General features: G+C 39.8%; 1 protein-coding gene across 6 annotated transcripts in view; it reads right to left on the bottom strand.

Annotated features, from left to right (window-relative positions):
• Window positions 1–13,130, bottom strand: part of agap1 (ArfGAP with GTPase domain, ankyrin repeat and PH domain 1) — a 242,127-nt gene that overhangs the window by 45,855 nt on the left and 183,142 nt on the right. For all 6 annotated transcript variants that reach the window (XM_004917871.4, XM_004917872.4, XM_002931998.5 and 3 more), the window contains 2 exons: window positions 11,778–11,882; window positions 1,785–1,953 (listed from right to left, as the gene is read on the bottom strand). In XM_004917871.4, the coding sequence (XP_004917928.1) occupies window positions 1,785–1,953; window positions 11,778–11,882 (274 nt within the window). The remainder of the gene's footprint in view (window positions 1–1,784; window positions 1,954–11,777; window positions 11,883–13,130) is intronic.

The following is a 13,130-nucleotide window of genomic DNA, read 5'->3' as shown; positions in this document are numbered from 1 at the left end:
AATGCATCCTGCAATGCTATTAATTTGAGAGCTGGAGGATGCCTAGGAAGAAGCACCCCTCAGTGAGATGGGGGGAGGGGTAAAGGGGGACTTGTCACATGACAATGCACCCCCCCCTCAACACAGTTTCTCGTTAATCAAGGTCTGCTTATTGCCCCCACCACTTTCACAGATAGGGACCACTCTTGAACACTCATTAGGAGACGTCTCCAGATCAGAGCTCGGCAGAAGGTTACATTGGAGAGGGAGACAGGAATAGAGGGGATGAGAAGGAAAAATGCAATATATATATGGAGGGAATATAAGAAGAAAAGAAAAAGTGAGAATGAAAATAGCAATAGCAGAAACAAGATAAAAAGTGAGAGTGAGTAAAAATAAATGGTGGCACTGGTGCAAGAGAAAAAGTAAAGGGATTGAGCAAAAGTAGGGAGAATATTAGGAAATGTCTGTACTGAGAGAGGAGAGAAACAGGCAATGATGAGGGGGAGAGGGTGATCAAAGCAAGTCCGATGGCATTAATATTCATGACAATAATTAGTATTCTAGGTCACTGAATATTCATTGCTATTAGTTTGGATTTTATGGGTTTACAAGATGTTCTGATTGTTGGAGTGTGGAGGACGCCGCACGATGAGGACTTTTAAGATGTCATCAGCAGTTCAGCACGAAAACACATTAGTGGTTTTGGGTAAAAATCAGTGCCTTGCCTCTTGATACATCTAGCATTCTGAGAGAGACCTGGGGCTAGAGGAGACTAGGTGGGGGTAGAATGCTATCCCTATAATGGAAGAATTTACACATTCAATTAAAAATTTCATACATATATTTATACTATTATTTTAAAGTTTAAAAGAAAAACCAGGAAGCTAGAATGATTTTAAACTTTCAGGTCCCAGTAACAATTATTAGTAAAAAACTTTTAAGACTTGTATTTTTCATGTGTATTTGGTGAAAGGGCAGCAACACATATTGAATCTATATTGAAATCATAAACTGCTGGCTGTGTTCCTTCACAGTGCATTTCACATCACAGTTCACCCATAAATACTCACTATTTTCACACCCCTATAATTCACTCCATAAAGCGTACAGCTTTGCAGTTCCCAAACAAGGCAGAGAACATGACGCTACTCCATGTTTGGTCCTTGCAAGGCAGATAATGAGACCTGATAATGAGATCATGGGAAATGAGGAAGAAAGCATTTTTCCATGTTAAAATCAGATATTCCTCTACTTGCGCATTAGTCCAGCAATCTCTGGACATTGGTTGCTTGCTGACCTTGGCTGGGAAAAAGAACACAAGGGCAGAACACAGAAAAGAAGGTGCTTCATGGACTTTAGATATTTCCTTAATTGCATTGAGGCTGCTGTATACATATCTGCCCTCCACAGTGTTATGGTCACTTCTGGTTTAATAGTTCTCTCACTGTTTCCTATGACATAGCCCACAGATAAATCATAAAGCCAGCTGCAACAAATCCAGTTATCCCTTAATCAATATGCATATGTTTTAAAGTTTCAGCAGTCTACTTTTCAAATGTTGACCACACTGTATCTGGGCATGAAAGCCACCTTGAGGGGCTAGTTTCAAAAGAACATTCTGTCAGACTGAATATGAGATGACCAAAATAAATAGGGAAGCTCCATTCAAGCTTACAGCAGCCAAGAGAAATAGTGTAAATTACTAGCTAGACAGAATTTGGAGAAATCATACTTAATTGAAACTGAATTTTGACATTGGTGCTAATTGCTCACAATGCCAAATGTTAAACTGAACCACACACCTGTGTTAGGGGAAATCTGGAGCCCGCTGACCTCTTTGGTTAGACCATTGGTTTTAGGGCTGGCAACTGGTGCACAAGAGGATGTGGCTCGAGGAGGCCTTTTCCCAGGGACCTTCACAGTAGTTCTAAGGAGGTCGATCTCTTTACCATGGACATTTTGCATGTAATCCTGAAACACAGAGAATAATATGGGATGTTATTATTTACTTTATTCCTATATTGCAATGTAAATTCAATACTTAAAGCACAGATAGCCCTGCTTGTACAACCTATGGAACAGGAAGATTAAGTGATTTGCCAAGTGAAACAAAAGGACAAAGCAGTCATCAACAGAAATCAGAGGCATGGCTCCATAAGTCAAAATCTAGTCATTCATCACTGTGCAGTGTCACAATATAGTCACAATGTAACTGAATAGCATGAAAATCTTCAACATGTCTAGAATCAATCACTTCCTTATTACTGGCATAAAAAATATGTTTACAGCTTAAGCACATAGGAGTAACAGCATGGTGTAGAAAAGGTGATGCCCTAAGGAATATAAGCTTTTCAAATAGTAAAACAGGGAGGAGGAGGGCTGGCTCTAGGAGAGGAGAAACAAGGGGTGCCCAGAAAGGGGCCCCATGAGATGTGAAGGTCTCATTCACATACCACAAATGAGTGGGACTTACTAGGGGTGTGTGGGGCTTGGGAACATGTGTTTGTGTCAGATCCAGGGTGAGGCCTAGGTGTGCAATTTAGTTGGCTTTTTTTTACTAGGGTGCAATTCTTCTTGGCAGGGCTCACCGACAGGGAGCTTAGGCACATGGTGGGCAAATAACCCAGGGTCCCTGGGGAGGAGGCCCTGCTACTAACTATGTAGCATGGGGGGCTTAATTTGGAGTGTGGAGACCTGCTGCTATTCTAAAAAATATGTTTGACAGATCCCAAACATAACACTGGTATAAATACAAGTTACAAGAAACAAACATATAAACAGAAGATTATTTTTTGTATACAGAATTAACCATGTGCTTAAATATTTTATGCATATATAAAAAACAAAAAAAACATTCTAAAAATCTTTAATGAGTAAAACAGTACACACCAGGTGGGATGTTTGCTCAGTTCTGGTTAAGTGTAATCATATGAAATAGAAATAGTTTTAATGTTTTTTTGTACCAAGGTATAACCATAAGTATTAACATAAGGGAAAAAGCATGTAAAGTCCACTGAGGAATAACAGATAAAGCAAGTGTATATTACAAAGGTGAAGGCGTTTGGCATGAGTAAACCCACCTGTGAAATGCAGACACAAAGCACACAGTTGTCTGGAGCTGGACCTTCCCAGCTAACCAACCAGTGTATGAAGAGTATGGGTAGAATAACAAAGCACTGGGTAAATATATATATATTACATCAAGACCAAAAATAAATTAATGCCATGGAGTTCAAAAACCTGTGGCCCATGTCCTAATTATCTAATAATTAGAATAGATTTATTGGTTCTACTAATTGGACAGACTGTCTATTGGCATGCCATAAATCTATTTCAAAGTGTGGATAAGATTTAATTGTAACTTGTATTAGAGACATGCATTGTCTCTTCAAAAACCCCATAATAAAATGTGAAAATTGCTCATTGCCTAAGGCTCAAAAGTGATAGTCATGGTAAAGAGTTGATCCAAATAGTCTGTATGTCCAACCAAGTCTAACAAGATTTGCCGCTACAAGAGGTTTTTCCCCATTTGGACACCAATACCTTTACAGTAATAATCTAATATTTAGTACCACCCTATTAGCTGTTAAGTAACCTATAATGCAGTGATCCCCAACCAGTGGTTCATGAGCAACATGTTTCTCCCCAGCCCCTTGGATATTGCTCCCAGTGGCCTTAAAACAGATGTTTATTTTTGAATTCTTGGCTTGGAGGCAAGTTTTAGCTGCATAAAAGGTGCACTAACAAACATAACCTCCTATAGGCTGCCGGTCCACTTAAGGGCTACCAAGTAGCCATTTACAACCCATATTTGGTACCCCCAGAAACTTTTTTATGCTTGTGTTGCTCCCTGACTCTTTTTACATTTGAATGTGACTCACAGGTTGGGGACCCCTGTTATAATGTTTGAGGGTGTCCCTGGCCAACCAGGAGTTTGTAAAAACCTATCTCCCTAGCCAGATAATTGTTTGGATAATTGTGCAATTTTTGACTTCAAGTATGTATCCAAGCTACATATAGCATGAGAGCGCTGAAAGTACCTTCCTACAGGCATGGGTTATCAGATCATTATTACTATTATTTGTTGTTAATCAACATAATTCCACAGCACCATTTTTTGGGAACTAAATCCTAGTTCAGCATACCAACGGACTTTAGATTTTGTAGGAATGACCAATCATTACGACTAGGTACACAATTCTGAATAAATGTATATATTTATTCCTTATAGTACATCAAATATCCAGCAATAAATCCCACATATTGAGTATGGCTGAATGAATGTTGTTTAACACTTACACTACACAACCCTTTAAAATCCCTAGTGTGAATAGCTTCTTGGCCTCAAATCATTAACAGCCATCAGAGTCTGTTTAATAATCAGAAGAAAGTCACTCATGCTTTAGGGCCTCACATGCAAATGGTTTCTATAAAGTTGTTTCTAACCCTACTTTCAAGGCTGTGCATTGTCTTTGGAAGTTCTGTTCCTTCCTTTATCGAATATGCAATTTATTTATGGCCAAACTTGTTTATCTGTCTTAGGTCTGTGAGAAGAGACTGACATTTGGGCACAGAACAACAGGTAAAAGATCTGGGAAATGGCCAAAACCAAACAGGTCATGGCAGTAAGCGGGCATGAGCTCCCCCTGAGGCTGCCAACATGCTGAGGGGTCAGGATGGCTAAAGACTGTATTGTCAAACAAATGGAAAGCTGACACAAAGTGCAACTCTGTGACAAAACAATGAGATCACACACACATTGCATTACCCTACAAAGCACCAACAAGGGTAACTGCCCTATAAATTTCCTTGCTTTTTGCACAGGGATTGTTCTTTTAGTCAACCTGACAAGAGGCCCGAATGTGACCAACTTTAGGGAACTTCGTTAAACGTGGAAAGCCTAGCATATGCATACATCTGTGCTGGGCTCAATTTAGGCAAGCATATTTTAAATGGTGCCTTTCAGTATTAACTGCATTTTTCTAGTAATGATGCCAGGAATATAAACAAACCTAGAAATAATGCATAAAAAACCTGGTTCGGACAACACCACATAGAAAAATTGCACAATTACTTGCAGGTCCACAAAGATCAAGGCAAGGCAAGAACCTGTTTATTCTTCTTTATGAAGTTATAAGGACGTTACAGGTACGTACATCTTTTGACATTTATTAAGAATGCAACCAATAATAAAAGCACAATTTATTGCAACAAACCACTCTTACAGATTGCTGTGAGAACATGTCTTTAGGCATTCTGCAAGCCATTTATGATGCAGAATTATTGTTCTTATGAACGGATGCTCCCACAATTCACAAGAAATAACAGGAAAAAAGAAAATATCTATAGCTCTGACTTTGCACCACCGCTTCTATCTGATCATATGCTTCTCTCAACAACACCAGGATGTCATACCTTGATTCGATGCAAACTATGTCAAAGAATTAGAAAGGTTTATTATGCAAAGCCTTACATTAATCTGTGACCACAGGTAAGAATATTAAGCCAATTAAAATCAAAGACCAGAGAATTCAGTGAGATAAGTAGCCTTTCTTATGATGTGAAAATGTCTTAAGACTATGTAGCCATATAGATATATCTATATATGGATAGATAGATAGATATACTGATTGATATTTTTAGTAAAATTAGAAAATAAAAAGTATATCATTTTAAGAAAGATCTGTATTTCACTGTGGATAATAAGATAAAGAAAGGAAGTTATAGAGCAGTGATCCCCAACCAGTGGCTCATGAGCAACATGTTGCTTCCCAACTCCTTGAATGTTGCTCAAAGTGGTTTAAAACCAGTTGCTTACTTTTAAATTCCTGGCTTGGAGGCAAGTTTTGTGTGCATAAAAACCAGTTGTACTGACAAACAGAACCTCATTTAGGCTGCCAGTCCACATAGGAACTACCAAATAGCCAATCACAGCCCTTATTTGGCACCCTCATGAACATTTTTCATGCTTGTGTTGCTCCCCAACTCTTTCCACATTTAAGTGTGGCTTATGGGTAAAAAAAAGTTGGAGATTCCGGTTATAGACAAATCTCTGGAAACCAATCAAAAAAAGACTCTAAAGGCATGAACCAAACAAATACACACTATCCCCAGCTACAGCTGAAGCAAACAAAACAAAATATCAGCAAAACCCCTTCACTATAATATGAGCCAACAAATTAAGAGTGTGGACATCATGGTAGCAAGTGCAGGGGATCTCACAAAGCATAGAAGGTCAGAGATACAACTAGCACATGGGACATGAAGTATAAGCTGGCACTCACTGTTAGCTGGCCTTATCTAACCCACATATGTCAGCAGCATCATACTCTTGTTCTCGGCTCAGATATGCATATTATTCCCCCAGTTACCCCCATTCAAAATCACTGATCAGAGGCAAAAAGCTCAAGATCAAGGTAAATGGACACTTAACAAGGATTGGAAAGAAGGCAGCTCTAGCACTTGTAAGATAAAGAGCATTTAACAAGTCTCTGGGGGCCACTTCAGGGACACCCTCCTCTCCCAGAGCCCCACGCTGCCCCCTTTAAAGCCTGTGAAAAATCAGTAATTGCAAAGCTATTAGCATGCTCTGCTCCTTCTGTCGCTCATCTTCTAACACTGGAAACAAATAAACGCACACAAGAGAGGCGATTGCCAGATTAGTCTGTCTGGAAAGAGAGCCGGCAACTGTCCCAGCATAGCCTACTGTTCTTTTTAGCTCACCACAATTCAGAGTGTGTGTGGGTGATGGCGCAAGTTTTTTTTTTTTTTTTTCAAGGAAAACAACAAAAAATGTGATTTTATTTTAGAAAACATATATAAATAAGCCCTACGATAAGTGTGTATGATTGTGACAATAAGGAGGCAACAAAACCCGAGTGAGGGTATGTATGTGCTTAGGCACAAAAATCCGATTAATGCTGGAGCCTCAGCATGAATTGGATTTTTGTGCCTAAGCACATACATGAGACATGTTCTTGGGAAGCACAAAGTCTCTGTACAACAAACATACATTTATAGTACCTAACAGTAAATAGGCACACCTTCAGGAAGCAATATATTGCATACCGTACCGGTAGGATGCGGTTGCAACCAACAACCCCCCCGTTCGTCCGACTGTACAAAAACTAATCAAAAACAAGATTTTATTTCTTTTCTGGTTCATTCCTCCAACTTCCAAGATCCCCCCAATTAACCCTTCTTTTTCCACTGTGCGGCTTGTGCTCCGATTCTTACAGCATCTTATAATATGTTGCTTGTCTGCCTGGCAGGGAATAGGTTAATATCTCTCCCCTAATTATGTTGCATCTTATTGCCATACACTTAATTAGCTGCATTAATGTGATTTCTTTTTACATAGGCAAGCAATTAAGGGCTATGATTGAGTTTCATTCAATTAGCCTCAACAAACATGCTAATTGATGTCCCAGATGCAAATGAGATGTGGTGAGGAGGAGAGGCGCACACTGCGCAGTGGGAGGGGGGATTGTTGCTGGGAGAATGGGGTCTCCACGGGGTCTGGCTGCTGCCTCGAACCCCTTGACTTTCACCTTGTGGGGGCTCTGCTCTGGGGTTGGGAGGCAATATGAAGCATAGATTCGGGAAAGAAAGAAGAGTGAGCGATTTCTGATCGGACCCCTGGGGCAGTCTCTTAAAGCAGCAACAATTAGCCAGCGCATACGGCAGCAAAAGGCAGTGGAGACAGTCTGCTATATCCCAACAAACAGGAATACTAAGGCTCCCCTGGGTGCTTTCTTGCAGAGCTGACAATGTGCCCAGCACTGCGCACAGCACCAGCAAAGAGAGCTGGGGGACAATTTAAAAAAGTATGACTTATCTGTAAAATGAAATGCTCCTAATGAGAATTTGGGGCAGATTAGTGTGGCAGGTCTATAGACAGAGAAAGTGAAAGAGGGGACGATGCGTATTACAAGCAGGTTTGTGGCACATACACTATTAAAATGTACAAATAATAAATATGTTTGCAAGACCTGTGTGTCATCTTATACATTTCATAAAAGAACATGGCCTTTTTTTGGCAAGAAATGTAGTAATCCCAAAACAGGGAATTGTCTTAAGTCAAAATTGACTTAAAGGGGAAGTTTTACATTAAGCCAACCAAAGAGGTCAAAACAGTAAACGATGCCAACACAAAATCTGAACATAAGCACGCTTACTAGCAGAAAATTACAAATAAATAAAAAAAAAATACAACACAAAAAATTCTCTGCAAAATCCCACACCAGTAAATTCTGCAAGTCAGGTGACTGTAAGCGCTCAAACCTGCACCCACTAGTTCCTGAGGGACTTGTACCCACTGCTTGCCCCCAAGGTGCCCCATGCCTGCCCTAGAATAGAACAGTAACTCTCTCCTACTAAGATGGTTTTCAGACAGAAGACTCATCTGGAAAAACGCATCAACTCTCTGCAGAGCGGGGAGTGCAAGAGAAGGAGTGGGGGCTCTCTCGCCTTTTGCTTATTGAGTTGAAGGCATTACACGCAATAGCACAGAGGGAAGCAACACTAATTTTAATGCCATAAAATGCTCCAAAAGTGCCCCAGGCTCTAGCTACGTGGGAGCTACTTGCACCTAAATAAGACACGGTTCATTTCCTCTGCAGCTTAGCCTAATGTAATCAGCAGCCTGGAGACGCGAGCGCCAGGGAGCAGATAGAGAGGGGGGACACCGCCAGCGGTCCGGGGGGCCGTGGACAGATTGCTGTTGATTAGAGAATTTTTCAGTTTTGACAAGGACATAATGAAGAGCTTGTGGACTCATTCACCTGGTGAGGAGGGGGCAGCGAAACCCAGTGTTTCTAGTGACTATTTCTTTAGCTGCCAACTGCAGATACGCTGCCCAACACATACAGAGCCACACACGTATTCACCCACACACCCTGCTTAACCAAGATATTCTGCTACTCTGTCTTTTGTATCAGCCTGGGCATGGGGGCTTTGGGAGGTCCCGTCTGATCTTTGAAAATCCTGCTGGACGCGGATTGCATTGTTGCATCGTTGCGATCCTCTCCTGATGGGTCTCCATAGGCCCCAATTATTTTGCAATCATTGGTTCGGAGCCAAACGAGTGAATCTTAACCTGCATGACCAGGTTTAGAAGGTCTGCAATGCAAGAAAATTGGTGCTCTTCACTTGAATACAATTATGTTACTCTGGGGTGTCCTATCCGTGACTTTCCAACAGGCTTCAATTGCTGGGAAGATCACGTACAACAGCTGAAGGGCTGGTGGTTGGACGTTGCTATAGAAAATTTAAGAATGATTATACTATATAGTATTTTGTACATATACAATTCATAGGACAAACACTACAGGATATATTGGCAAAGATATTTTCTAGACCCCTTTGTGCCTTGGGGGCCCAGGGACAAATAGCAAATGTGCCCAACTATGCTCACTATGCTTTGTGTTTGCACATATAATGAACTGCACTGGCTTGTAAAACAGGGAGTCTATATCAAGAAGGCAACCAAAGGTTAGTGGCATTTAGAGGCATCTCTGCATGTAGGGTTTATGTATGTAGGCAAGGCATACATGTGAAAAAGGGACAAGAGAAAGAGTGGGCCAATACAGCTATATGTTTTTGGGCAGCCCACCAATGCCCATCAATGTTCCCCTTTAAAGGGATACTGTCATGATTTTTAGCGTTTATTTTTTATTTCTAAATTACACTGTTTACATAGCAAATAATTCACTCTACCATTTAAAGTTTTATTCTTGGACCAACAAATGTATTTTACTTAGTTGGTGTGTAAGCAGCCATATCAGTGCATTGTGCCTGAGTCTGAGCTTTCAGAAGAAGCCAGCACTACACATTAGAACTGCTTTCAGATTACCTATTATTTCTCCTACTCCCATGTAAATGGAGGAGTCAAAAGCTGGAGTTGGATTTCATACTATTGAGCGCTATTCTGATATCTACTGGGAGCTCCTATCTAGCTACCTTCCCATTGTTCTGCTGATCAGCTGCTGGGAGGGGGGATCCAACTTGCAGCTCAGCAGTAAAGTGTGACCAAAGACAGATCACATGGCTGTGGAACCCTGGGAAATAAAGAATATGGCTAGCTCCATGTTAAGTTTCTAAATTAAATATAAAAAAATGTTTTTGAAAAACTGATTTCAAATCAGCATTCTGCTGGAGAAGCTCTATTAGCTGATTATTTAAAAAAAAAAACAAAAACATGTTTTCCCATGACAGTATTCCTTTAATATGTGTTTGTCTGTTTTATTGTTATATTACATTAACATTTATTTATAAAGCGCCAACATATTCCGCAGCGCTGTACAATAAGTGGGTTACATACATTGGACATACAGAGTAACATATAAAGCAATCAATAACCGATACAAGAGGTGAAGAGGGCCCTACCCAAAAGAGCTTACAATCTACAAGGAGAAAGGGTTGAGACACAAGGTGTGGGAATGGCTCATGAGCCCTGCTGCAAATATTGGTACAGGATCCACTCCTAGCCCTAACCAAATAACTTTTTCACTTACTTATAAGCAGTGTCTTACTTTCAGACCCTCAGGCATTCAAAAATATATTTATATATACCCTGCCCATTCTTTACTAGTGATACTAACATGATTCAGTCAACTAAAGCTAAATGCTATATGGCTGCTGATTACTGGACTGGAGCAAGTGTGAAGTTACGCTAATTTCATGTAGGAGTTTCAATGGGCAATATATTTTGCACAGAAACATATAACAAAAGATTCTTTGTGGCATAGGCACTGACTGACAAATGGCTGACTCGGTAAGCAATTTACAAGTATGTAAATATTGTTTATATAATGAATTAATGAATGAATGCACAGAGCAAAGCTAAACACAGAAAAACGAGTTAGGAATAATAGCAGGGTTTATAATTAATAAGAGCCAATAATGAGCTTTTCAGTTTACCAATCACCTTTTGTAGTGTTGGGTGCAAGGTGCTTACCTTACCCCATTCCCGGGGAAATGCATACTTACAAGGAATCACACTGCAGCACTCGGGATTTGGTAAAAAGGATGTTTATTTTGTGCCTAAGCAACTAAGCAACATTTTTCTGCCCTTTGAAACCACAAAAGTTTACACAAACTTGTGTAACACACTCTCATAAATAAGTAATGGGGGAGGAGCACACAAACTCAAAAAAGGTACAGCTCCCATGATAAAACAGCATCAAATACAATACAAAATTGGTCTTCTAAACATGAAACGATACCGTCAAAGTGATGTCAATCTAAAAAATACATTGAAATAAAAAAAAACCCCATAATTCTAAGCTACTTTCCAGTATGAATTTATTACAATTTATTAGTGCTTTAAAAGTTATTTGTAAGTGTAATTGCAAGTAAAAGCAGTACTTGCTTAACTCCTGGTTATTAAACAATGTTGCAAAAAGCAAATCCCCTCCAGCAAGACAGGTCTGTCAGTCTGCTGGTTTATGTTACATTGTTTCAAAAGTCAAAACCACCAGGGCAGAGAATAGAAAAGGACAAACACTGCTTTTAACAGCAATTATATATACCAACAACTTAAACACCTTTATAAATTTGTAACAAATGTATAGGGCACAGCTGCTTAGAATTATGCTTTCTTTTATTAGGCAAAAATAATTTTTGTGTGTAATTCGTACAAACAATCCATTTGTGATGTTAGTGTCCATTGTTCAACTAAGATATGTAAAGAATATTTACTTATTTTATATTAACATATTAATAAGTTAAGAGCAAATAGAAGGGGAGCCTCAAATGTGACATTTAATAAGTTAGGATAAGAGGTTTGCACTCACGTGTAAGCTGGGATGATATGTCAGAACTCCGTTATCACACAAGGTTACGTATTTCTTCTTCCACTCTTTGTTAAGAGACTTTCCGCTTCTTTTCAGTAGCATGCCCTGTGAGGAGAAGGAAGGAAACAATGATAGGCTGCAGTGTAACAGCATAATATGGCCTAGTTCAGGTTTCATAAGCAGGCTGAAATATAGAGATAGATCTGTGCAAGCAAAAAAGCAAAAACCTCTAGTCAACAATGCAATCCCATTTTTATTACTATCCTTCATTTATACAGTGCTTCTGTATTCAGCACCACTTTACAGAAATGATACATAAGTCCCTGCCTCTGGACTTTAAAAATTAAGGGCCCTATCAAGTTCATAACCACTAGGAACAATTGTATTTCAAGTTACTTCTATTTATGAGAAGGTGGGGTAGTTTTGATTAAGTAGTATATTTTACCTGCACTATGTCTGGCAGTGGACTAGTTCAATATGCAGGTAAAATATGCATGCATCTAATCAGCCACTCGAAATCTATCCCTTTTAACAAACACCATACAAAGAATTTCCTATTTGTATGGCAAAGCCGCATGTAGGACACCTAGAAGCATGCAGTTTCATATAGAATGTTATGGTTGTCTCCCCATGTAGAACATGCTGTGCCAGGTACATTTTTTACTACAATAACAACAATTCAGTTTGAGGTGGTTGTGATATCTGTAACTTAATTACACCAGTAATTTCAGCCTGCAGCTCTCTATCTTTTGATTATCTACAGCATCCCATATTATAATTACTAGCATTCCTGGATCTTACAGGTGTTAAAGAATGTGCAGACCGCTGCAGATACTCTATCACTCTATCCCCTATCCTCCCGGAATAGAGGCAATGAATGAGGGAGTGAGCAGCCCCCCAAGCCGTCACAATACAGCGCTCACACTCCTGCATGGAAACATAGCTCAATAGCAATTATTCACTGGCAAAGATTTATTGATTGGCTTCTTCTCGCAGAGCTGAGCAGTACCAGGGGCTGAGACGGACCCGGGACACCAGGATGTGACCTGAAGAAAGCAGACATGTAACATGAACCCAGCATGTCTGTTTCACCTACTACAGGCTGTTTATATGGGAATATCTTACTACAAGGTTGGTATAAAATAGCAAGTAAAGGCTGTATAAATACACAGGCTTGAGGTGAAGTTATCCCTGCTGCGCACCTCTCTCTCTTTGAAAACAGGTGTTTTGCATCAGTGATGCTTTTCAGCATTGCAAATGGCTGCTTCCAGTCGCTGAGAACCAATAATGTTCAGTTAAGGTTAAACTGTTTTTTTTCTGCAGGGCCCTCTGGGCAACAAAATAGGCTTCACT

This window comes from Xenopus tropicalis, chromosome 9 (assembly GCF_000004195.4).
Source record: "Xenopus tropicalis strain Nigerian chromosome 9, UCB_Xtro_10.0, whole genome shotgun sequence".
Lineage (NCBI taxonomy): Eukaryota > Metazoa > Chordata > Amphibia > Anura > Pipidae > Xenopus > Xenopus tropicalis.
Note: the sequence above shows the minus strand (reverse complement) of the source record. Positions and strands in the feature narration are given on the sequence as shown.